At 40.6% G+C, this 25,015-nt stretch overlaps 1 protein-coding gene across 1 annotated transcript; it reads right to left on the minus strand.

The window, feature by feature from the left end:
* Positions 1-3,141: 3,141 nt before the first annotated feature.
* Positions 3,142-21,461, minus strand: NMBR (neuromedin B receptor). The gene is made up of 3 exons (XM_072855978.1): positions 21,046-21,461; positions 5,930-6,278; positions 3,142-3,543 (listed from the first exon to the last, which is right to left on the minus strand). The coding sequence occupies exons 1-3, from the start codon at positions 21,459-21,461 to the stop codon at positions 3,142-3,144; spliced, it is 1,167 nt and encodes a 388-aa protein (XP_072712079.1).
* Positions 21,462-25,015: the final 3,554 nt, after the last annotated feature.

Below are 25,015 nucleotides of genomic sequence, written 5' to 3' on the forward strand. Positions count from 1 at the left end.
TAGATTATTATTTTTCTGGTAGGGTACCTGTATCATCTGGTAATGTCCACATCACACAAATGCCTTCAGGAAATAAAAAACACAATGGATTTAGAAGTCATATGAAATGTTATGCTGTGTAGAGAGATTGCCAAACAAAATGAGAAGCAGGGAACCAGAAAAAAAAATGCAGAAATAAAAGGGAAACTTGATCACAGTAAATGATCACCATTGAGAACTGAGAAAGGAAGTCTTTAAGCTTTTGTGGTTTGTGGGTGTAAAATATCCCAGAGTAAAAATTATTCAAGACTGATCAGAGCAGAGGAATCCAAACCTCTGGCTGGCAGCCAGGAAGAATTAGTGGCATAAAATTAAAGAGGAGTTCTGAGAACATGGGGGCTCACATGGAATTAAGAGAGAAAAGAGGCGAAATGGGAGAAAAAGGAAGACGAGGCAGTGTTAGGAAGTTATGGATGACAATTTCCTAAACTATTACAGACAGATTTACGAGATCATGTCAATCTGCTCTTTTGTGTAAAGTCTTCCAAGGAGCCACTGAAGCCACAGGAACACTGCAGTCAGCTAGGGCAGGCAGTATGGAGCTGGTCCACACTGAACTTCATAAATTTTGTCATTCGAATGCTGCACACAGCTTTAACTCCATTACATACTATAGGTCTCACCAGATGGACCACGCTGGTTGACATTCAGACCTTCAATCTGTTACTTTCTCTGTTGCATGCTAACAACCAGGGATTTTTTTCAGGTAATTAGCTAAAATTATGTACGGATTACATCAATGTACCTTCTTGTTGCTTTAAAAATTGGAGTCGGAGGATAACTAACCTTGAAGGTATGGGAATTGGGAAAGAAATTTTGAACTTCAGCTGGTTCCACAGAGTTACAAATAGAACTAAATTAACAGCAAGTGCGTTAATGAGGACAAAAGGAACTATAAGCTGCTACACTGTATTAGTGCTTCAGCTTTTGAAATTATAAGACTAGCAACTAATTCTGAAATCCAAACTAAATTTCTAGTGTACTTTCTATCGTTCACTTTAGAGGAGTCACTGCAGAAGTACAGGCTACAGTGTTGTGACAGAGATAGATCTGTGCTGGAGCAGTTCCACTCAATTTGAAAGAAAAAGCTATTTAAAATTACATTTGGCTCATGAACTGGCCATAAAAAAATACTTCCACAAGGTGCCATTGTCTGCCACTGCTGACCCTTCTCCTAAGAAGGACATTGTGAGCATCTCCTCTCTGAAGCTCAGACCCAGAACAGACCCTGCCCCAGCTAATCTCCCACCTGGCTTGGCAAATGGTTATTAGTCAGCCAGCATACAGCTGTATAAGGGGGGAATCCGCTCCTCTGCATCAGCTCTTTCAGCAAGAGACAGGTTAGAAACTTATATGGTTAGCCTTACATGAGTTTTTGCAGCAATAAGCTTCAGTCATTGTGTCTATTCGACTACCTGTGTTGACATGGTACTGACATGGTTGACATGAACTGATTTTAAAAAAGAAAAAAAAAAAAGGTAAAGAATAAAGAGTAAAAAAAAAAAGAGGTGTTTTAAAGCTAAACTGCTTGCTTGCTTGTGGCCTGAAGGGCCGCTTTGCAAGCCTTGCATAAGGTATCCCCAGCAGAGGAGCGTGAATGAAAAGAGAGAGCAGTAAGGCCTCCTAGCAAATTCATTCTGGACAGGATGGTAACTGGCAACTACAGCCTCACCCACCATTCCCTGCTGTTTTAATCCCAGATCTGCACTGACCATGTACCATGAAAATGTCCTCCTGGGAATACTGACAAAGACCTGTGCACCGTCCATGGCACTGGGATGACTCACAAAAAACATTTGAAAAGCCTTCTTTTAGGCAGCCCAGCTAGGATTTTCAGAAGTGCATTGACTATTTATGCACAAGGGCCTTCAGGAAAAGAAAAAGTGTCTTTTAAAGCTGAGATTTTCAACAGTACTTAGGCTTTGTTTAGACTGGTAAACAGTGTGTGCAAGAGGAGTAGATCTAGGCAGCAAACAGCTGGTACTGAGCAACCAATGCCAGCTACCCACGTTTCATCACTTGGGCGTTATTTCAGACTGGAGCTTGTCTGGTCCCATGGGCTGCATGATCATTAGTGATCAGAGTATGTTAGGTGTGTTCCTGCAGGGCATCCTTCAGTTTGGTTTTGTCTGCTAGTAATCTGGGTTCTGCACTCTGAGACTGCTCTGAGCTGTAGAAAGCCTTGCCACAGACCCTCTTTGAAAAAGCCACTCAGAACTTTACCTCTTTGAATGTTCAGCCATCCCATTACACTTAGCGTCCTTCTTAGCTGTGTACTGATATCAGCAAGATCAGTTAGTAGTAGCAAATAGAAAGCATGTAGACACCCTAAACCAATGATGTCACAGACTTAACAAATCAGAGAAATGAGCTTTCAGACACTGAGTTCTAGAAAACCTGCATGTTGCACACAACATTTTTCTTTCGAGATGTTAATCACAAAAAGAATGTAATTTTGGCAGATAAACTTCTGACCTCAACAGCAAACAGAATCCCCAAATTGTAAATTCTCATCTGTATGTCTGCCGAAGTGAAAAAACAAGGTGGATTTAAATGAGGTAAAGATCTGGCACTCGATACTTGAATATTTTTTTATCTGAAACTAGAATCTATGCATTGCAATGGCTCCTTAATTGGTTCAAAAAATGCCTACCAGTCTTAATGAGCAATCCTTGTACACACAGCACAGCTAAAATCATGCAAAATCTATTAGAGTAAAACATAAGCCTGGATCAATATTCAGTTAAAAATACGGAATATTAGTGTAGCTGATCTAACATTGCTTTAAAATGCAGAAAATTGATGCATTTTAAAGCAATGTTAGATCAGCTACACTAATATTCCGTATTTTTTCTTATGCGTTAAATATATATTAGCATCTCCTTTAAAGTACAATATGAAGCCAGTTTTGTTTTCGCAGTAAAACGTACTCACTTCTGTCTAGTAAGACTAGGTGTGAAATAACCTCAGATTGGCCAGACTTTAACAGATCCTCTGTGCTGAGGACTCAGACAGCCTAAGCATACGAGAGCCAAAAGAAAGTTACAAACTGCAAAGAAAAAGTTCAAATTTGTTCCAGAGTCAAAAATCACACCCATTAAATCATAATGACATTTCTTGTTTCAAGTTGTGCCCATTCAGTTGTGTCATGCTAGTCACTGTGTTCCTGGTATTGCTTTTCAGGGAAGTCATTTGAATGGCAGAAGAGTTGCGCAAGTAGCTGGCAGATCTCTCTTGCTGAACTTTCTTCCTGCAGCGAAGCTGGTTGTTGAAATGTCTTCTAAAACTCTCACTGAGAAAATACAGTGCAAATGGGTTGACACAAGAGTTGCAGAAGCTTAGCACTCGGGCCACTAAGGTAACAACCATATGTCCTGTCGATGGATCAATCTCATTGTAATTAAAAGATCGGTACATGTATAGCACGTGGTTAGGAAACCAGCAGATAGCAAAGAAGCCAACAAAAACTAGAACAATTTTTGCCAGACGTTTCCGAGTTTCCATCTAAAAAGATGAAGAGAACCCAAATGAAAAACAACGAATAGAACTACTCCACATAACAGACTTAATTAAAACATGTAGCATTTTGCTTTATATTAACAACTATCACGAGTAAGGCCAGTAAAAATGCTTCCTTCAGGGGCTGAATTACTTTTTCTATCTCATTTACTTTCCTTTCCCACTTTCAGTTTACTTTCAGTGACAGTAAACCTAGCTGTTTGCAGTTACAGAAGGTTGCTCTTTCTACATGATACGCGCAGCAAGAGTCATTCATGGGCCAAGTAAACATTGGCTTTTAACCTGAAAGCACGCACCAAAGGATGCTATGAAACACAACCTTTTCTGATGAGATCTCAGTGCTTGGCTTGAAACTTAGCTTTAGTTAGAAAGCTATTTAGAAACCACTGGCTTTGAAATGTAGAGACATTGTGAGCGAAATGTAGAGCCATTGCTAGGGTGTTAGCTATACAATGGTACTTACATCCCACTATTTTGCCTGAAATGCCTCTGCTTGCACCTCTCTCCTAGGCAAACCACCAAAACTGCATTGCACAGTCTGAAGCATCTTAATGCCAGGGTAAGGTGAAAGGTTCAGTTAATCTTCAATAATTATATGAAAGAAATGTACCTTAATTGCAGCACTAAAGTATAATTGGATTACAATGTAGATATTGAGAGTGGCTGAAAAGTTGACAGGAAACGAGCCTACACAGAGGTTCCAAACTGTGAGAGGGAGGGAAACTGGCCAGGCAGAAGGCACCAAAGGGAGGCAGAAACTTTCTACATATTCCTCCCAAAAGATTTATGATGTCTGTCAGGTACCAAAGTTTTGCAGAGGCAGGAAAGTTTTCTGGCTTTGCTCAATTTTCTATCAATTTTATCCTGAAAAGTTCAAGTGAATTTATTCTAATGGGGTCTCAAAATCTGTGAAATAAATCTGTAAGTTTTCTTGGCTCCATCTAAACAAAAAACAGTGAGGTATTCACAAAAGATGGGAAAACTACCATTCCAATTTGGTAGGATTTGCACTCAGACAGATTGCAAAGGCAGACTAAAAGGCAGAGAGGTATAGGGTGAATATTACACTCCTGTGCTGTGGCCTAAAGAAACGTGAGTTGATAGCGATAGTCTGAATTTACTTCCTCTTGCTGGGAGATACGTAAGTACACTAGAATTTTCTATTCTTCTGAGCCTCATAGATTGACAAAAAGAAAAAAACTAAGTAGAATGAAAAAATATGTTCTTACTTTGAAAATACATGTGGGTTCAGAAATGTGATATAAATTAAATATTGTTTCCATCCGGAGGGTTCAGCCAAAGGCTCTCTATATTTCACAGGAAAATAAAATAATACATGAAGTGCTAATATGAATGCGTTTTTGACAAGAAACAGGCTAGAGTAGAAATGAAATGCTGAGCAAAAAGGACATGAGGGAATGTGGTTTTTCTTTTTAAAAGACTATGTACATGCTATATATGCAAAGAGATTTCAGTGGGTGTAAAAGTATTTTCTAAAATATTGGCAGAGAAAAACCTTCCAAATTATTTTAATGGGAATAAGTATTTTTGTCTATCAATACTAATGCTTTTGTAAAGTGGTTGAGACACTTTCACTGCAAAAGCTGTTTGTATATATAACTGTTCCTGCTAATGAACAGCCTGTTGCTATCTTATTGCTTCCTGTGCCTTACAGGGAAGCTGGCTTTGTCCAGCATTTTAAAATGCTTTGTCTCAAAGGTATACAGAACCTATACCGAAAGTTTTATCGCATCTGTAATAGAAAGGCTATTAGAAAAGTGCGAGTGCAGGATTGTATCCAAGAAAGGTCTACTGAGACAGCCAAAAAAGAATCAGTTCATGCTCTGTGTTCATACTTTCAGCACTCCTTGGTCTGAGAAGAACCTTAGATCCCCTAAGAAAAATTTTCCATGCTTATGTCAGTTTTTTTGTTTCCAAGCACAAATAAAACAGGGAGAATTCTCAAAAAGTTCATGTAAGATTTCTTCCCAAAATGGCTGCCCATAGAGATAGGTGAAGCCACTAGCATTAACACAAAAACATTGTTCCTCAGTAAGAATACAAGTAATGGTTACACTAACGACACATACAAACACATATACCAATCCTATTTCTTGTTAGGAATACGCATTGATGGCATTGAATTTATATTTTTCCTTGCTCGTATTCATTTACATACTGGGCTTAATACTGAGTAATTGTGAAAACAAGGAGATTTTTCAGATAATCCTCGGCTTAGTTCATGCATGTGGAAACTGAACTAATCCTCTGTGAAATCCAACAATTTGGATGTTATAGTTCCTGTACTTTCATTTATAAGTGTATACAGCACACAAATCTTTCATCAGGATGTAAAAAGCAAATTGCTTACCTGTCTTTTGGAGTGCTCACTGTATTCTCCAGGGATGTTGTGAGCACTTTTTATTAAACTCTTTGCAATATGATAGTAGTAAATACTAATAATAGTAAGAGGGATAAGGAAATACACAAGGAAAATGAGCACAGAATGGATCTTCGGGTGCATATCATCCGTCATGGGGTATGGTATGCATGCTGTGAAAGTGGCATTATTCGTGTCATTGATGTGGGCCAGTTCGGAGAACACCACTTCAGGAACTGCTAGGAGCATGGAGATTACCCAGATGGCAATGGCTTTAACACAGGTCCATAGCACTGCACTGGAGGTCTGGATGTCCATGGGATTTACAATTGCTTTGTACCTGAAATTGATCAAAATGCAGATGCAAATTAAAAGCTATCTTCTCAAATTCAACATGTGATTCATAAGGCCACTTCATCCCTTTCATTAAATCAATGTCATATTTTGTTCTTATTTGAAATGTCAACGGGTTTGTAGTTTTTCTTAAACTTGCATTCTCTAAATCTCTAGCTTCGTCTGCATATATATCCACCAGAGGTGGCAAAAGGAGCCCTGGATACAACCTGTGGCTGTAGGTGCCCATGCTGTGCCAGCCTGGTGAAAGCACAGAAGCAGCCATGACTCCCCCCTTTCTTTCCCCAAATCCTCCCAGCAAATCCACAAATGCACATCCTACCTCCATACTTCCACCTCACTCTCATACCAGCACCTGTATACTAGAGTTTGTTTCCTTCCTCGGCTCCCACAGCCGAGGACTCCCTCCTGCCTGCTACCACGGCTTTCCCGCTCTCAGACTCCACCAGCCCCCTGGGAGCGCGGGACAATAATCAGCATTTATCACCTCTTGCCAGACCAGAAACAACCGCTGCTGTGGTGGCTCTTGCCTTTCCACCCCAGCGCCTTTCTGCACACAGATATACTGTTCTGGCTGTAATGCCTGGAATATAAGCATCTTCATAAAGTCAGGCAGGAATGACTCCCAACGGCCTGTGCAGAAGTATTAAACTCTTAAAGAAAGTAAACATTTCCACATAAACAACTGGAGGCTGCTGCTCTGTACCATGTTGTGGGAAACTGTCTCAAAATATATGATTACATATAAACCTTTGCAGAACTGATAATTTCATAACCATTACAATTGAAACAAGAAGTGTTGCAGAGAATGGAAGTATCACACTACAGCAAAGTAAAATAAATGAATAGAAGTAGACTCTGGTCAGGAATTCTTTTATTAAAAAAAAAATTGTTGCAGAAGGTGATACAAAGTGAAACTTACCACAAGAAAAGGTCAGGTTTAGAAGGCCAAATATACTTTGATAAAAATATTTCAAGGATACCTTAATTTTGCTTTGATTTTTAGTTTATTTTGAAAACATTTATTTTCAAAATGTAAGTAAATTTGTTTTAATGTTTTTATTAAAAACCAAACATTGAACAAAACATTTCAGTTTGTCTAAGCTGCGGTAATTTGGAAGGTTGCTTTATCTGATGGGGTTTTTTTTTTTGCTTCTTCAATTTTTTGTTTCTAGTTTTGATTTGATTTGGGATGGGTGAGAGGATTTTTTGAAATTGCAGAAGTTTTGAGAAATGGAAAAATTATTTTTCTTTAATATCTAAATAAAAGTTTAACAGGTAGAAGAGAGTCAGGAGAGATTCATACTCCAGGTACATAACTTTATTCATGTTAAGGTCTTTCTAGTCAGTGGAGATGTATTTTCAAAGGATTAATCAGGTTTTAGGTGCATTAAATCACGCTCTGAAGTGCTTATTTTTCTCTGTTAGCTATACAATGAGCTTAGAGTGAGAAGAACTGTAACTTAGATGTCTCTACTTGGTGATAAAACTCCTTATCCGTGCATATAGATACATATACATGCATATACAAATATAAATATGTATGGGTGTGAACAGGTGTCTAAATACATACCCAGGGTTAGGTTATGGCTAAATATAACATAGCTGCTGAAGGGAATGCTGAGAAATGGAGTTGTGATCCCAAATACCCTTTATGGCTGATTTGCAGGTCCTGACAGGTATGTCATAACCCCTCAAAACCTTGAGCAGATGTTTGAGAAACTGTGGATAAAATCTATATCCCCATGCAGCAAGTTGTCAGTTTGCTGCAAACCATCAGTGCAAAAGGCTGTGCCATGAAAACATCTGGAGCAGAGCACTGTCTTGGTACCCTAGCAAATTTTTTCTTCAGAGAATATTTGAGTGAAAATGTGCCTTGGAGTCCTCTTTCTCAGGACTGTGATAAATTGTCTTATCACTAAATAATTAAAAATAATGGCTATTTATGTTCATATCCTCTCTGAATTCAAAGAGAGGATTTTTCCTGTGTCTTCACCCTTATTACAGAGTGGAAAATTAAACTCAGTAAATCGTCTCTATTAATTTATGTTTACCATTTCTTCTAACACACAGTCAGAAACTCCCTGGACATCAAGGTGTAAAGAAATCCTTTATACTGCCATGGGAAGGATAGAAGCTTCTGCACAAAGCATGAATGTTCCCCAGCACAAACTGGGACCTTATTATTCAAGAATTTGCTTCCTATTGCTGTTTGCCTTGATTTCATTACATAAAGACAGACCTTCTATTTCATTTCATTCAACTGAGGTGACGTCAAGTCCTTACATCTGCTCATGTCTTTAAAACTTTACATTGGTGGGGAAGAGCTGGTTTGGGGACTTTGGGGCAGGGGAAGGACACTGGATAAAAATCATGTTTCATACTACAGGGTTTTATTCTCTCTCTTTTCCCATTGCAACTATTTTGACCACAGTCCTGTCCCCCAAGACAGTGACTGTGTACAATTAATTGTTTTAGCAGCATTTGGTCTGGTTAATAGCTAAACAGGAGACCTATTCAGAAGCCTTTACATTAGCAGAAAATGTGGCATATACTTGTGCCTTGGCATATATTGCTGTTTCAGCAAATAGCATGCCTTCCCCTGACTCCAAGTTGGAAGGCATTGGGGCAGACTGCCCTTTTTCACAAAAACAGCTGGGTTCAGCCCAAAAATCTTCTTCTTTAATCCTATCAAAATTCTACTTGCTATTTCAGATGGCACTCTTCTTCCTAGGACTCAGCCCTGCACAGTACTCGGTGTCAACGGGAAGGAAAAGGCACTAAGTGCTTTACAAAATCTGTCATCTTGTCTATATCTCTGAAAAGACACAGAGTAGAAAGAGACAGGTTACAGATGAAATCAAATGTAAACTGAGTGAAATTCAAGTGTTCCCAAAATGAATACCCAGCCACTTCCTTTGTATAAAACTAGTGTAAGGCTAAAATATACCACCAACCATTCCCATTACAAAGTGCATATTTTCTATCAATAAAACAACTCTGGTAAATCAGGATAAGGGTGCAAATTATTTAGTCAAATTAGTAAGCAAAATCCATCTTTTCCTTTACTTCACTGATGAAAAAATAAAATTATAGGTTGCCATGAAGATCTGGAAATAATTATAAATACGCATTTGGTTTTAATTAAAAGCCTTCATGTAAATTCTGTCTTCCTACATCCTCTATCATTATGACTGCTGACAAAGGCATCCCAACTCAGGAAATACTTTTATAATAAGTTTCCTTTCTTTGGAGCTGTGGTTTCTGCCAGAAAACACAAGCACAAACTTGCCCATTCTGTAGATATTGGTTTTGTTTGTATAGTGTATTTGCATTATAAAGCAATCTCCTCCCTTCCACACAACCCAAAAAAATTGAGGAAAGAAAGAATAACCTCTTCCTCCAGAGTTAAGACATGTTGCTACCTTCTAAACTCCAGTATAGCTTAACTACTCCTCCCCATGTTTGTTTTCAAAGGCCTTTGCAAAGGTATTTCTGAGCTTCCAGCTAGTATGGGAAGCTCTACTCCTGTCTCTGCTGGGACCACAATGCTATTCCCCTCCCACACACTTGACTTCAAAAGAAGCTGCTTCATGATTAGTCCTAAGCTGTCCCTCCATTGCAGTACTACATCTTTTTCTAGAGTACTTTGTTGTGATGCCCTTCAAAAACAAATTAAAAAGAAAAACCAAAACAACTAGACAATATTTAGGCACCCACTGGACTATGATTATAGCCTACCATTCTAACCAGAATTGTCTCAATATTTCCTTGCCCTTTCATTTCTGTAACTTGTGTTGTCTCTACTTAAAAACCCTTCAGGTCAGGGACTTTCTTCTTGGTCCTGTTCATATAGCACCTACTACAAATAGGACCCTAATTTATCACCCAGTTTCCTACATGCTATCCCAATGCAAATAAATAAATATAATAATGAAGTGTCATAAACCAAGCAGAGACCTAATTCAGGCAGGGCAGATCCATACTACTTTGATTTAATTTGCATTTTAATCCTGGAGCTGGAGGGGTTGGTATCATTGGCTTTATTATAAAGCTTCTGTTTTAAGTGATGTTGCTGTGTCACAGTACTGCATTTTCCTGCAAACTAGAATCATTAATCAAAACCATTTCTATGTTAGCATTTTATTGTGTCACTGCATGAAGATTTCAAACACAAAAAACCAGCATTTAGCCTAACAATATAAAAGGATATAAATATATCTGAATAGGAAACATGGCTGTATGGTCAATATTTGTTAAAAATACTGTGTCCAGTTGTAGTCCACTTCACTAAAGTAGTATGAAATTTTGGGCAAACCCCTTTTCCTTGTATGGGCAGTTCTGTTGTCTCAATTCCAGTTGCATCATTAAGAGGAGAACAATTTATCTAGCTGAAAACAACGTGGAATAATTTGATGTTCAGTGCTGTGGGAACTTCTTTCACAACACACAAACAGCCTGAGATTCACATTTATTCGCTTTTATTCTTTTAAATTCTTGCAATTTAAAGTAGATATCTTAAAGTTTTTTATAGTTAGTCCTAATATTTTTGTTCTGTGCTTATCTAAGTGCAGAGAACTGCATTCACCAGGAATGAGCATCTCAGAGGTCTGATAGCTGAATATAATGAACAGTGTTTGAAATGAAGACTAGCAGACCATGTGTAAACACAATTAAAATGAATGTCAATGGCATGTGTTCTGCGTTTCTCAGGGGGAAAATCCTAAGATTTTCCTAAGTGGAAAAAGTTTTCCCCTCTATAGAAATACGCTCTGTTGAGCCAAAAACTATCAATAATGCTTCAACAAAAAAGTCTGATTTAGTCTTTTGGATAGTGATTTCTCCACCCCCAAAAGAATCAAAACATAAGTTTCCTAGGATGGGGGGGGGCGGTCCACATGAAATATATTACCTGTCCTGTCCACCCAGCGTTACAGAGGATACATTTTCTCTTTCCTTTTCATTTTTTCTTCTTTTGCAACTTCTTTCTCTTGCTATTCACTTCACATTAGCTAACTATATTTCTTACAAGCTAGTACAAATATTGCAATGCTAGCTCACTGCCTGCAATCTGGCTTTTTAGTCCTACTTGTCTAAGCCCATTTACTTATAACTGCACTATTTAAAAGTACCATTAGTAATTTGTTCAATTCTCCTCCCGAGAGTGGTAATAGTAAATTGTTTCACTGACTATTATTCAGAAGAGTTCATATATGTCAGTATTCCCAGTAGATTTATATTTAAGTTTGATAATGCTAAGTCACTGGTGAACATATTTTTACATACCTTAAGATAGACAAATATGTCTTCAGCAGAGTTGCAGTTTCTATAAGTTTCTACTGTGAAAATAGAGAAGAGAAGAGAAGAGAAGAGAAGAGAAGAGAAGAGAAGAGAAGAGAAGAGAAGAGAAGAGAAGAGAAGAGAAGAGAAGAGAAGAGGAAGGAGAAGGCAACCAGGAGCCAAATCTAACAAAAACTTATGCTACATCTCTATTAGCAAACTAAACAGTGCCAGAGCCTATTCTTAGAGCCAGGTGGCATTGGCTGGACACTCATGACCAACCCATTAAACTCTTTAATCTCCCAATATGAGACCACCACATCCAAACAAGATAGGCAGTTTATGCTTCTACTGGTAATGGCCCCTGGGCTTGTGTTTAATCCTGAATCATGCCTAGAAAATGTCTAGGAGAATATTGATTTACCCAGGTCAAAACCACACCATGGGCTGCCATAGCAGTTTGACAAGTGGTTGACTTCCAGTGCTCAGGCCTATGTTTTGGCACTGTTTAATAAGTTTTTGTGCATATAGATATATATAAATATATACACACACATATATGTGCATATAAACATACGTGCATAGCAAAAACACACACTTTCAGGTGCCTGGTCCCAAGAACACGACCCAGAAGCCTCACGCAATGGCTGGCCTACCCCGGCCTGCTGTGTCCCTTCTTTCTTGACTTTTAAATTATGCAAGTAGCTGTATTTCTCCTGCTGAGCATGCCAGGAGCTCCCCTGACCAGACCTACTCAGTTTGCATCTAACCATCATTAGGATCCTGAAACTAAGCATAGCAAAGCTGAGGAGCCTGACCTCAAAGTTGTGTTTAAATAATGGCTGGAGCACACAGAAGTCACAAGCCTTCACAAAACAGCTGTGGCAAAGGCAGCTCTGGTACCTGCCTCTCCAAGAACAAAATGGAGCATTCACTCAGCCAGGGTGTCCAGGAGTCATTGCCCAGACCTGCTGGACAGTGGCTCAAAATTAACATTTCATCAATGAGGAGAGAACCTTATTCTTACCAGGCTGCACCATACAAACCCCTGGATTTAGCATTTCCCACTGGGAAGTACAAGGCAGCTTAGCAAGTGTATTCTCTTGGCTTTTTTGCATTTGTGGAGCATTAACCTCATTCCAACACTAATTCGGAATTACGGATTTTGGATTCTGCTCATGAGGGATGGACAGGAGGAGGGGAAGGTCAACACCTAGGTTAGAGAATAGGCATTGCAATAGGTAGCCTAGACAAGCTTACATACTGTTTGGTTTTGCCCCCTAGTGCTCTGTTCTCCATCTAGTCATATTACTTCTTCCTCACTATAATCCTATTGGAAGAAAAAAAATCTTAGAAAACCACACCTAATCTTGTCTTATTCTTTCAGCGTTTATATTCTGAATCTCAAAGGGTCAAAGGAGTTTGAGGAAAGAGAAACATTTCCCCAAATGGGCATGATCCAAATCCCGTTGATACCCTTGCCTTTAGATTGATGAGATGAGATGCGTGTTTATCTGCATATCCACCATATGCTTACTGCATGACTCCCAGCAATGATATCCACACATACCTCAGTGACGAAGGTCTCAAAGAATCATCACTGCTGGAGCAGAAGGTCAATAAAAATATCAGTTACAGAAACTAAAATGCTGGAAGCAGAAATCCTGAGTGTAAAATACGCTCAGTGCCAGTTTACATTTATAAAATTGTTGCTGTTACAAAATCATTCCTCCCGTTTCCTTGATGAATTCAGTAAAAGTCCATGCCATGGCAGATAACATAATTATTGAGGAGAACATGACATGGTCAGATGATTTTCAGAAACGTTACAAGCCAGGAAGAATTAAATAACCAAACCTCTATTAATGTATCTGGAACAGACTTAGATTTTACCATTTGAGAATTGAGACCCCAAATCTCTAATTTCTAAATTCAGAAAGCTGCAACTTCATTTATTTGCTCTAGTATCATAATTTGGAAGGCTCCACTCTATCATGTTTAAACTTGTTTCCAGTTCAATTTCATTTGCAACTTCTGTTGTAATTTTGCATTTAAATCAATGTAGATGGAAAAAAACAAGCACACACCATAGTAAAAAAAAGGAACATTAAAAAAATCACAGAGGAAAATGTATAGCAATCCTTAAAATACAAACAATCAAACAAACTTGGAGCCAAAGCACAAACATGACACTATGTTAAAAAAAATACTGTGAAAATTAGTTGGAAAAAATGAAGCAATATTTGGGATAGTCATGTGAAGGACAAAAGAGAATCATATCAGATAGAATGATAATAGATCAGAATAATCCATTTCTTTCATATTCATACACACACCACAATTTTATTTGTACATATGCTCATACAAAGCTGGAAATACACAATTAAATCTACATGCAGCAGAACTAATTATGCCAAGGTTTGTATGGATTGTTTGCCTCTTGGTTATTTTCTCTGACATCTGACAAGTTGTGCCAAGTTAATTCCCAAACACACTTCTCTTCAGTGGACACCATAGTAGGTTTCCTCTTACCTTCCACAAATTTCATGAACTTGTAAGAACTTGCTATTTGTAATCACACTGTCAAATTGGACTGAATCCTGGCATGGATTTAGAAGTTACTAGTGGAGGTACACAGGGATTGTGACAGCATATGCCTTGTTTCATTAGTACATATAAAAAAGACAAAAAGAATTCAGCACTAGGAATATATAGTTTGGAAGAATGGTCCTGCAGCAAAACTCATATGAGAAATACACCAGTTCTTCTATAATTAAACTATTTAAAATCAGGATTGAATGAAATTGTCCCTTTTGGGAAGGATATTTGAGAGATCCATCCCTCTGCACATATGTAAAAGATATTCATTATTTATTCTCTAGCAAATTTATCATCACAGAAAATATGTGAAATCTTTTCCCCAGAGAGAGCGTTGATAGAGCATATTTCATCTCTGACATTATTTCTGAGGGCCTGTTGAATGCAGACTTGAGGATTCCAACAGTCCAGTTTGGATAAACCCATTGCAATGTAATATATAAGGGAATTGTGTACTGTATTATGGGGAGAGACAAACAAAATAAATGTATGAAGATTTATGTTCAGGCCTGCTTGGTAAAAATTCAGCTGGATCTGCTGTTTAGCAGCTATTTTGTCTGCCACAGACACAGGCTTTTACTGAACTGATCAAAGAAACAGGAAATAGGAGGAATGGTTTTGTAATAGTTTCTCAGGGTTTAGGTTGCAACCTACAAAACGCTATCGGACACTGGAATTTGCATTAATCAAAGCCAAGTTGGCTGCTGCCAGCACAACACAGGTGTTGCATTGGTCAGTGACTAGGATAAACACCACAGCCATTTCTCACTTCGCCATCCTCAGGATTGAGCCGTTTAGTTGAAGAGCACAGACAGGACACATGCACAAAGGCAGGAGTTTAACAGATGCGTGTGTCTGTATGAAGCTTCAGAAAAATTTGCCTAACTTGGGAGGAAAATCTTATTTCCTGAGAAATTATTTTCAGCTGTGTAAAGATGGTCACAAGAGGAACTTCTCCAACAGCTGACTTGAATTGCCTGACTTGGACAAACTTACCCTAAACTAGGTAATTCCTTAATCTACTCCAGATATAAAATTTCTCCTGCACTGTTGCATGGGGTTTTTTCCCCATCCCTTTTTTCTTTCTGGAATATTTTTCATCACATGCCTTTTAGCTGTATTGAATGGATACAAATTAACTAGAACATTTTGGGGTGGGGACAGGTGAGGAAAGGCTTCACTGGTTAACTTGACAAAAAGGATTGCTCCTGATAAAATATGTCAGAGTTTCCTCAAACATGTTCTGGCAAGCTTTATTTTGTCAGTCAAGTTTGTACATATAAATTAAAGGGCGAGCTGAAAAAAATGTGAGAGACAAAGCTTGCCCAATCTCTCTTAAATTTCATTTGCTTTGCCTGTTATCACACAATTATAACCACAATGCTACAGCCTACAGTGAGAAAAACATCTGGACCATCATTTATTTTAATGTACTTCAGTAACTCATTCATTCAATACATTTACCTCAAGTGTTAGGGTTTCTAAGGGATATAGATTTCATAGTTCTACTTGTTCCATATAATTTTGTTTTCCCTTCTACTATATACAGTCAAGGCACTGTTTTTCTCTTATACAGACACTCTTATATCTTATACTCTTATACTCTTATTCAGTCTTTCATTTTACCTTTGATTATTTTTTCTTTATTCTTTGGTTAATTATAGGTAATTTTCAGGATGTCATTTAATACTACTTTCCTTGTCAAGGCTTTTTAGTCCCTGAATGTCACCTATTAGAGCTCAAAAGGAAATCATGTCCACTTTCCTGCTTCACCTGCTCCACTACATGTAATAAGAAATCAGGATTTTAGAGGTCTCCAATCACTATATTTCAGCCTGAATCAGCACCTGACATAACAAAAAAAGAAACTTTAAATAAATTCTGAAGAAGAGTAAAAAGAAATTTTTATTAAGAGTGATTTTATAATGTAAAATCCTAAAGTAGTTACTAGGGCACCTTTTCACACTTCTGAATGTCTTCAAAATATTTCCTGAGTCCCCCAAAAAGTAGAAGACAGTAGGCATCCAAACTGAGCCAGAATGGCTTTTGTCATCAGCTGTAGTCAGAAGTCAGCACATAGATACTAAACTTGCAGAAAACGTTTTTGAGTTTCTTAACACTTTTAAAAATACAGATTGCAATCTTCCAAAATTAAACCAAATAAATAGAGAAATAAAACAAACAAAAAAAAGGATCAAATAGTTCAGCTATTCACATCTATAGGATACATTTTAAGCATCTCAGGCACTGTATTTAGTTATTCAAGTATGAATTTCAATTTTCAAACTCCTTTGTTATTAAGATATAGGAAAGGAGTCCTGGCACTAATGAAAAATAACTTTGTTACCTGGTTAATCAAGTATGTGTGTCATCAAAGGTGTCTTTCTGTCACACTTTTTAGGAAGAATACAAAGAAGAGGCTAGTTCAATTGCAGTAGGGCCAGTTGCTCCACTGTTCAGCTTCACTGTCTTCGTTAGAGTGCAGCAGGACTGTATGTGAGCTAACACATTTAAACCCTTCATTAGAAAGAAAATTCAATCTAGAAAAAGTAGCAGAATTAAATTTAATCCTATTTTTACAGATCACATAAAAAATGAGGCATTAAATGACAGCCAAAGAGAAAAGGAAAGACTGTGTGGGACAAACCTAAAGCTGTTGTAAGGAGCTGCCATTTATTCCTTCAAAGTCTCTTCACCACAGGTCTCTTGGCATTTTTTGGATACAATTGCTTTTCATCAGCATACACAATAACGCAGTGATGGCCAGAGGTGCACAATGTAGCACTCAATCTGCTGCCCCCTGAGCTTCTCCAGCCACCCCTCCACACCAAGGTTTATGCATCATCCAGCCCTCTAGCTCTGAAAGGCATCTTGGAAAGTTCTTTCTGTACTTGTGCTCTACTTCCTTACCTTAGAGTCTTTCCCAGGCACAAAATGGCCCTGAGAAGAGGGTGAGAAGCCCCATGGGCCCAGTTTGCACTCTGGGCTAACTGCATGGCCCACCATGGACATAAATTGGAAAAACACTCCCTGAAGCAGTGAACAAGTTCATGGGATTGTTCAAGTCAGGCATAGTTCAAACCAGATTCATCCCTGGCTTCTGCCCTTTTTGCAGTGAGGAGATGATGGCACATCTTTTCTTCATGTGTACCATGCTGCAGTTCTTCTGGCTACGCTTCTCCTTTCACCTCTTTATTTTTACACTCTTTATCCAAGACCACACCAAGTTCTGGGAGACCTGGGAGACCACACCAAGCCAACATCCATTAGCCCTGGCCAAAACTGCAGCCTATGGCCCCTGAAGAAGCAAGCTAGACAAGGGACCCATTTTTATTTCCTTGTCCAACCACACCTCTAGGAAGTGCACCCCCAGCCATCGCACACCAGCTCTGTGGCCACTTTCAGAGTGTGCTGAGCGATATTGGAGGTCTTCTTCCCTATGGCCCCTTCGTTTCCCTATTTTTTTTGTTTTGTACATTTTTGTCCCTCAATCCCTTCCTTTTTGCCATTTGTCATCCACTGTAATTATTAGGTTTTCTCTTTCTGTAATCCACCTCCTGTTTTTTCCTTGTTTTTTTTTAAACCAGAGAAATATTAAGGTTTCTAGAGTTGGTCTGGTTTCTCTGCAATAGAGTAAAATCAAGAGGAGCAGTGGCCATGAGGGGCAGGGGCGCTGCCCCTGCACATCTCCTGCGTGGCGGTGAGAGGGGATGGCTGGCTCAGCAGCACTGCTGCCTTCTTCACCCCAGAGGAGAGGGAAACTGCACCCTCGTCTGATGTCAACACACTGCAACGCCAGTGCCACCGCTGCATCGTCTCTGCTGCCGCCATCCCCACCACCGTCACTGACCTCCCACCCCCCTCTGCCCCAAAATGTGTGGGGCCACAGCAGGGCACCACCACCCACCCCTGGCAGCCAGACCCAGAGGAGCTCAAGGGTGGGAAGGGCTGTTTGATGGGACTAGCTGCTGTTCCTGGTATGGGCGACTTTGGGCAGATCTGCTATGTGCTGCCAATTTCAATCTGAAAGTGTGCTCTAGGGAAGTCTGGGAAGCACTGTTACAAATTACATATCATGTTTGTACACAGAAAAAACCCAAACCAAAAACCAAATAATCTCATTACTAGATAATGAAGCTTCCAGGCAGAAGGTGCACCTTTGCCCCACTGAAAGCACTGGTGGTGCTGAGAAAGACTTCTGTGACAAAAAGACATATGAAATAAAGCAAGTTTAGAAAAGATACATATGCAGTGAATACTACTTTTTTCTCCTTATAGTTTCAGTTTGTAGGTAACGATCTTTCAGAGTTTATTGCTTCTGTAGCCAGTGTTGTTAAATGTATCACATACATGTAATTTGCCATGCAGAATTTCCACATAAACAGTAAGTGCTAATCACACTGTGGAAACCAAGACAACCTCCCTTACCCTAATTCACGCAGGTACACTGTAAAGAACACTAAATATTTATAAATCTGTTCCTTAGTGTAATCAATGTCTGGAGTTCTATACAGTCCTGTGGTAACAGGGAGTAAAAAGCAGGAAAGGCTTTAATGATCATATATTAAAATGTACTTTGAGCATTATCTGTGAAAGAAGGGGTCACTGAGAAGACATTGTATACCAGACTAAATATGTGCTGGATTATAACGGAGCCTTTTAAGCGATATCACTGCTTCCAAACTGCTAATATCCTAAGCTAGATTTGCCTATCTGGCGATAACACTGCTCCCAGCCAGGCCTCACCTCCTCATCACCTCTTAGGTGCAGGATGCTGCCACCACTTCTGATCTGATGACATAATTACACATACAGTTTCCCCATAATCTAATCTAGTCAAGATGACAGACATTAGGGTCTGGCTACAAATTAGTGTGAAAAAAACCCCTCCACATCAGTGCCTCCCCTTTAGTTTAACACAAGTGCTGTTGTACAAAAAAGTAGACCTGAGTCCAACCCAAACTCCATTGAGAGTCCAGCCAGCTTCACTTAGAGATGACTTGGGCCCCTAGGAGATAAGCCACTGGAGATAAGCCACTGTCTCTGAAGTCAGTGGCTGCTCTTCTGACTGAAAAATAAATGTTTTTTGTTCTCAGTTACTGAAAATGTAACGGCAGAGGTTAAATAAACAGAGTTGTTAAATTCTTAGTATAACCATTTCTGATATTTGTATATACTGTGGACTCCAAAATGCTGGAGGAATGTATTTATTATGAGCTTATAGTGTCACAGCACACCATCTGTAGCTGTTTTCTAGGATGTGTAATTCTAAATGCATTCAGTGTAAACAGATTCAGCATTATTACTTCTTGAATCTTTACTGATATTAAAAGAAGGATATAAAATTATATGGAAAAAGCAAACAATGAATGCTCCAAAGCTATACAAAAAGTAAATTAATAAATCCTTAAACATTAAACCACCAGTATTCCCTCACATTATATTTCACTAGAGATATGATCTCCTCTGCAAATAACGTCTTCCCTTTTCAAATAAGATAACACAGTGAAAATAAAGCTGAAAGAAAACTGCAAGGTTTGCTTGGCTCTCTGAGGACAGTTTTTGACATACTCTTTAACTGAGTTAATCAGAGAGTGACAGGTGTTCACTTTAAGGTATGTTTTGCAAGCTCTTCTTCAAAAATATCATCCATTTTCATAAGTTACGAAGTCTTTATACACAAATATTTTATTTAGGTCCTGATTCAAACACCACTGAAATTGATGGCCACTGAAGACTACTCTCAGGTGGAATAAAATGATTTACTGAACTGGATACAAAAAATACATAAATTATAATTATACTCTATTAAAAAAGGATTAAAAGTTTTAAAGAAATGTTAGTGTAAGTGTGAAGATAAACTACTAAACCAAAGCCTTTACATCATGCACCAATGTAATGCATTTGTTCGGCTTAAAATTCAACAAAAGAAAATGGGGTAATTCCCATGGAGAAGGAATTAAACATTTTCATTTCTGGCTAAAAAAAAATTGCTTAGGTAAGGGAAGAAGGATAATTTCATTTAATTTCAGGTTGCCGATTACACTGCAAGATTTTGTCTTTCAGAGCCTGAAGCACAGTCTAACACCCACCCAGTTGCTATAAATCCCTTAAGTACCCATTTATATTAATTGGGAGGAAAAACTTGGGGTCCAGCTCTTCGTTTCTTCCTAATTTGACAAGTACTGGAGATGGAAGTGTTACTTTCTAGTTTGTTTTGGGGGATTTTCTTTTTTTCTTTTTCTTTTTCCTTCTCTGTAAGTTCAGAAGAAGCCAAAATGAATACTTTGAACCAAAGGTTTAAGACTGACAATTACAATAGAACAGTTTGGTGCCTCCAAATTCCCAGAGGCTGAACTAGTTCTGGCAGTCACCTCTGGTAACTTGCTCTTCTGTTAGGGCACAAATACACATACACACACACTTTCTCCACAGAAAGAAACAAATCTATTAAAAATACCTCTGTGCTTGACTTGGTTTAAACTGCTCACTGCCTGTTGACATATCACTGTGGCTTGTCATGGATTATACTTAAGGTCTAAAACCTTCCTCTAATGAATAAGATTTCAATACATGGGCTGTTACAGGACCATCCCAGAGGTGCAAAAGACAGGACTAAACCCAGTTCTTGCAGCTGGCATCCTGGAAGTTGGAGGCCCAGGTGCACCCATTTCCAGAAACCCTTTAACTTAAGTTAGTACCTGACTCACCATCAGTCAGTGAGGGAAGGAGAAGTATGGGCACCTCACAAGTTGGAATGAGGCGATTGCAAACCAGGGCTACCTTATCAGAGTGGTGTTTACCTTTCATGCCACCTCCAGCTAGCCTTAGCCCAAGCTGCAGAGGGCTGAGAATGGGCAGCCGAGCTTTCCTACCTGTCAGCACTGAGGGCGGTGAGGGTGAAGACAGAGACGCCAACAGAGGTGAGCTGGATGGCAGGGATGAGTTTGCAGCCCACCTCCCCAAAGAGCCACTCCTCAGAGAAATACCGGGAGGCATCCACAGGCACACAGGTCACTAGCAGCAGCAGATCGCCAGCGGCGAGGCTGGAGATGAAGATGTTGGGCACGCTCCTCATGGCGCTATTGGAGATGAAGATCTTCATGAGGGTGATGTTGCCCAGCAAGCCCACAGTGATGATGAGCAGGTAAAGCGAAGGGATCACGCAGCGGACGGTGAACATGGCCGTGCCCTGCGCCGGGGGCAGCAGGGCTGTATCTGGCACCAGCTGGTCGCTCCCATTCCCCCCGAGGGGCATTGCCGTGAGCTCGGGTGGCAGCTCTGCCTCCATCCTCCAGCTTCAGGCAGACCGGAGGTCTCCAGTGCAAAGTGCAGTGGGAATCACTGGAAAGCTTCACCTCTCTGCAAGTCAACAAACTTTCTCCCCTTTCCCTCCTGCCTTTCTTCCTCCGCCTTTTTCCCTGTCGAGTTTTCTTCCCTCAGAAATGCCGAGGAAGCACCGTCCGCCGGCGCAGCCCGGGGGGCGGGGGGGGCATAAAAAATCCCGTGCCGCTCCCTTTCGGCTCGTCGGACAAGCCCTCTCCCGGCGGGGACGGAAGAGCGAGATCCTCGGCCTCGGCGGCAGCGACCGCCATCAGGCCAGCAGCCTCGGGAGCAACCCTCGCCCTCGGGAGCAACCTCGGAGCGCCGCCGCCGCGGAGGCACGGCCCGGCCGCCTCCCCGCGCCCGCCGGGGCCGCAGCGGACGCCCCGCGGGAGCCGGGGCCGCGCTGCGGCGGAGCCGCGGCGCTGTCCAGCGGCGCCGGTGCTGCTCCTCGCCCCGCGGCTGCGGGCGCCGGAGCCGGAGCCGGGGCGAGGCGCAGCCAAGCCCGCTCCTTACTCCGCAGCCCCGATTTATACCTGGTGCTGGGAGGAGCCGCCCCGCCTCTCCTCCCGCAAGCGCCTGTGCCCTCGCCCCAGCCCCGAGGCGCCGAGGCGGACCTTGGGCGGAGGGAAGCCGCGGAGCGGGGAGCCGCCGCCCGGCGGGGTCCCAGCCCCCGAGCGCGATGGGGACGGCGGCGGGGGCGAGGGGGGCCGCTCCCCCCGCCGCTGCTCTCCTCAAGCGGCCCCCCTGCAGGCGCTGCCCGGCAAACCGGAGAGCTGTCCGCCACGTCGGGCGGAAGGCGGGATCGCCTCCGGGAAACCCGTCTTCCAGCATCTTACCCAGGTGAAACCACGGGGCTTTGAAATACAGGGTGACGGGGAGCGAAGAGATTTTATTCGTGTCATCCGGCTGTAGGTTCTGAATAGACCCTACACAAAGACATCAGCTTCCTTGAAAGTTTTAGGGGTTGGTTTGCGAAGTTGCATTTCACATTAGTCTCGAGTATGGAAATGGGGACAGGTGATGTGTTTTGTCCACGACTGACTACGCAAATGGTATAACACAGTGCAGAATAAACGTTGTTTGCCTCTTTGAAGTGTAGCATTTGTCCCTAGTGTTATCTTTTACTTCCTAGTGTCTGCACATGGATAGACTTTCCAAACAGCTCCATCTCTTTCCAGCAGAAGCCATGAATGTAGGTAGCAGTGCAAATATGCTGAAAGAGAGGCAGACCTACTGGACTGAAGTTTTTGAGATAAAGAGCTAAGGCAGAGCAATAACAGCATTTGCCAGTAACATTCTCTGCAGACTGATTCTTTCCTTTCCTCTTCTCAAAAGGGAGGATGTAAGACCTTGCAGTGAACTTGCTTTTTCATATTATTAAAACAGATCTCTTGAAGCCCTATGGGATTATGATAAGTGTACGGAAAAAGCAAATGAATGCCCAGAAGACTTGCTGAAGTCGGAGAAAGAGTTTGACCACTGAAATACCAGAAGCAAAGCGTGTCACGTGTGCAGTAATACATAGCCTGTCCAGTGTAGGAATTAAATTTAAAAGACATCAGCGATTTATCTTAAATAACCTTTTACTAAGATTACCAAACAAAAAGTATTACCGCTTCTTAAAAGTTACACCTTTCTGTATCTATTGATTGATCTTTGTGACCCTTCTCACTTCCCTGAATATATACATGTGTTAAAGTTGTGTACATTACTGATTCATATAATGCTGATTAGTTTATTAGAAAACCCAGCCAGTGCTAGTCCTCAGAAACGATCAGGCTAGAGACTTCACCTTTACCACCAGGCAGCTGGTAGGAATTGTCACAGAGCTCCTCTGTAAGTGATTCTTGTTTAAGTTTCCTCCACACGGTGGAAACTTTCCTCCACAAGTTTCCTCCACACGGTGTTAAATTCAACTACACTCCCTCTGAGGCAGCCTCACTGTCAGCTTCGATATTTATCACAATCACTGGCATCCTCTACTTTTCTAAGACCATCAATATTCAGGTTTCTGCAAACAGTCCAAATCAGTCTTTTTGGCTCCCATTGGTTGATCCAATACCTGTCTTTAACAGTGACCTCTGACTATGGTCCTTTCACTACTTTATTTGAAAACGGGTTTATATGTGAGCAATCAATATGATTCCCATTGGGAGAATAGTTTAAAGTCAACTTTTCCTTAATATTGGTTTACCTGAGACATCAAGAAGCTGGGTCTTTTTGCACGAATATCAACAGAACACTTTAAAAGCTTCTATTGGCATAAACTTCCTGCAGTTTGTGTGGAGAGAGGTGAGACCCCTTGCTTTTTGTTGCACAACATCACCACTCCTACTGCTGCCCTCCAGGAGAATTTCTGTTATCCTAATAATTTTTACCTGTCCTTTAGTCCAAAGGATGGAATTCCTAAGGTTGAGGAATTAGGAACATATTCAGTAGGAATTTATGTTCCTGATTTTTGTCATTACTTGATTTTACCTGATCTATATTTTCAGAACTCTGAACAGCAAGGAAATAAGCTTTGGAGACTGTGAGTGTCTCCAGCTCAAAGGAAACAGAAAGTTAGATTATGCTTCTACTGTCGTTCAACAGATGTCTGTGTAAAGATAAGGGAATATACTCAAACAGCATGGACACAATTTCCTGCAGAGGCAAAAAGGAGAGGGAAAAGATCCACAGACCCTGACATAAACCAGACGGAATTCAGATCCCCATATACAAACTGTTCATCATTCTCTTCAAACAAAAGAATCCATCCGACTTTTTGGATGTTATTTCAGATTATAGTCTAGAGACCATCTCATTGTGCAGCTGTGACACAGTACTTAGCAGAAGAGCAAAGGAGAGAGCGAGCGAGCCCCACAGGTAAGTCTCCTTAGTGGGAAAGAAACTGTGCATAGGCTGAAATCAGCCAGCGCAGACAGAGCGTATCCGGGAGTGCAACACCACAGGGCAGGCACTAGGAAACGTGGGAGGCAAATCTGCTTCATCAGTAATTCCCAAACGCAGGGATGCAACACCTGTCCGTGCAGGAACGAGGAACTCCACATATCTCACAAACGCCCTCTACCGAGAACTGCTTCTAGCAGGGAAAAAGGATCCTTTCACGTGTTTGTGCAGCTCAACGCGCTTGATAATTCCGGGGCTAATTCCAGATTTGTACATCACAACAAACTTTGTGTAGTCCCATGAAGAGCCAAGCATATCTGCCACCAAAACTACCTGCAGTAAGTAGCCTTTAATTAAGTATGCACACTTGCAAACTAGATGAGAACTGTGTTCAAATGCAGCCCTGGAAGTGATCACGTTTGAAGGCCTGCTCATCAGTCATGTAATAAAAAGAAACAAGGCAACAAACAAGGAACAAATACTATTTGATTTTAAACAATGAGCATTAGGAACCAAACCTCAGAGAAAATTTTGTAGTATCATGCATCAGACCAGCAGATACAGTTGCGAAAGTGGACATGCATTGTAGCAGAGAGTGACTTCTCCCAGACAGTCAGATCTACAACAACC

This window comes from Ciconia boyciana, chromosome 3 (assembly GCF_034638445.1).
Source record: "Ciconia boyciana chromosome 3, ASM3463844v1, whole genome shotgun sequence".
Lineage (NCBI taxonomy): Eukaryota > Metazoa > Chordata > Aves > Ciconiiformes > Ciconiidae > Ciconia > Ciconia boyciana.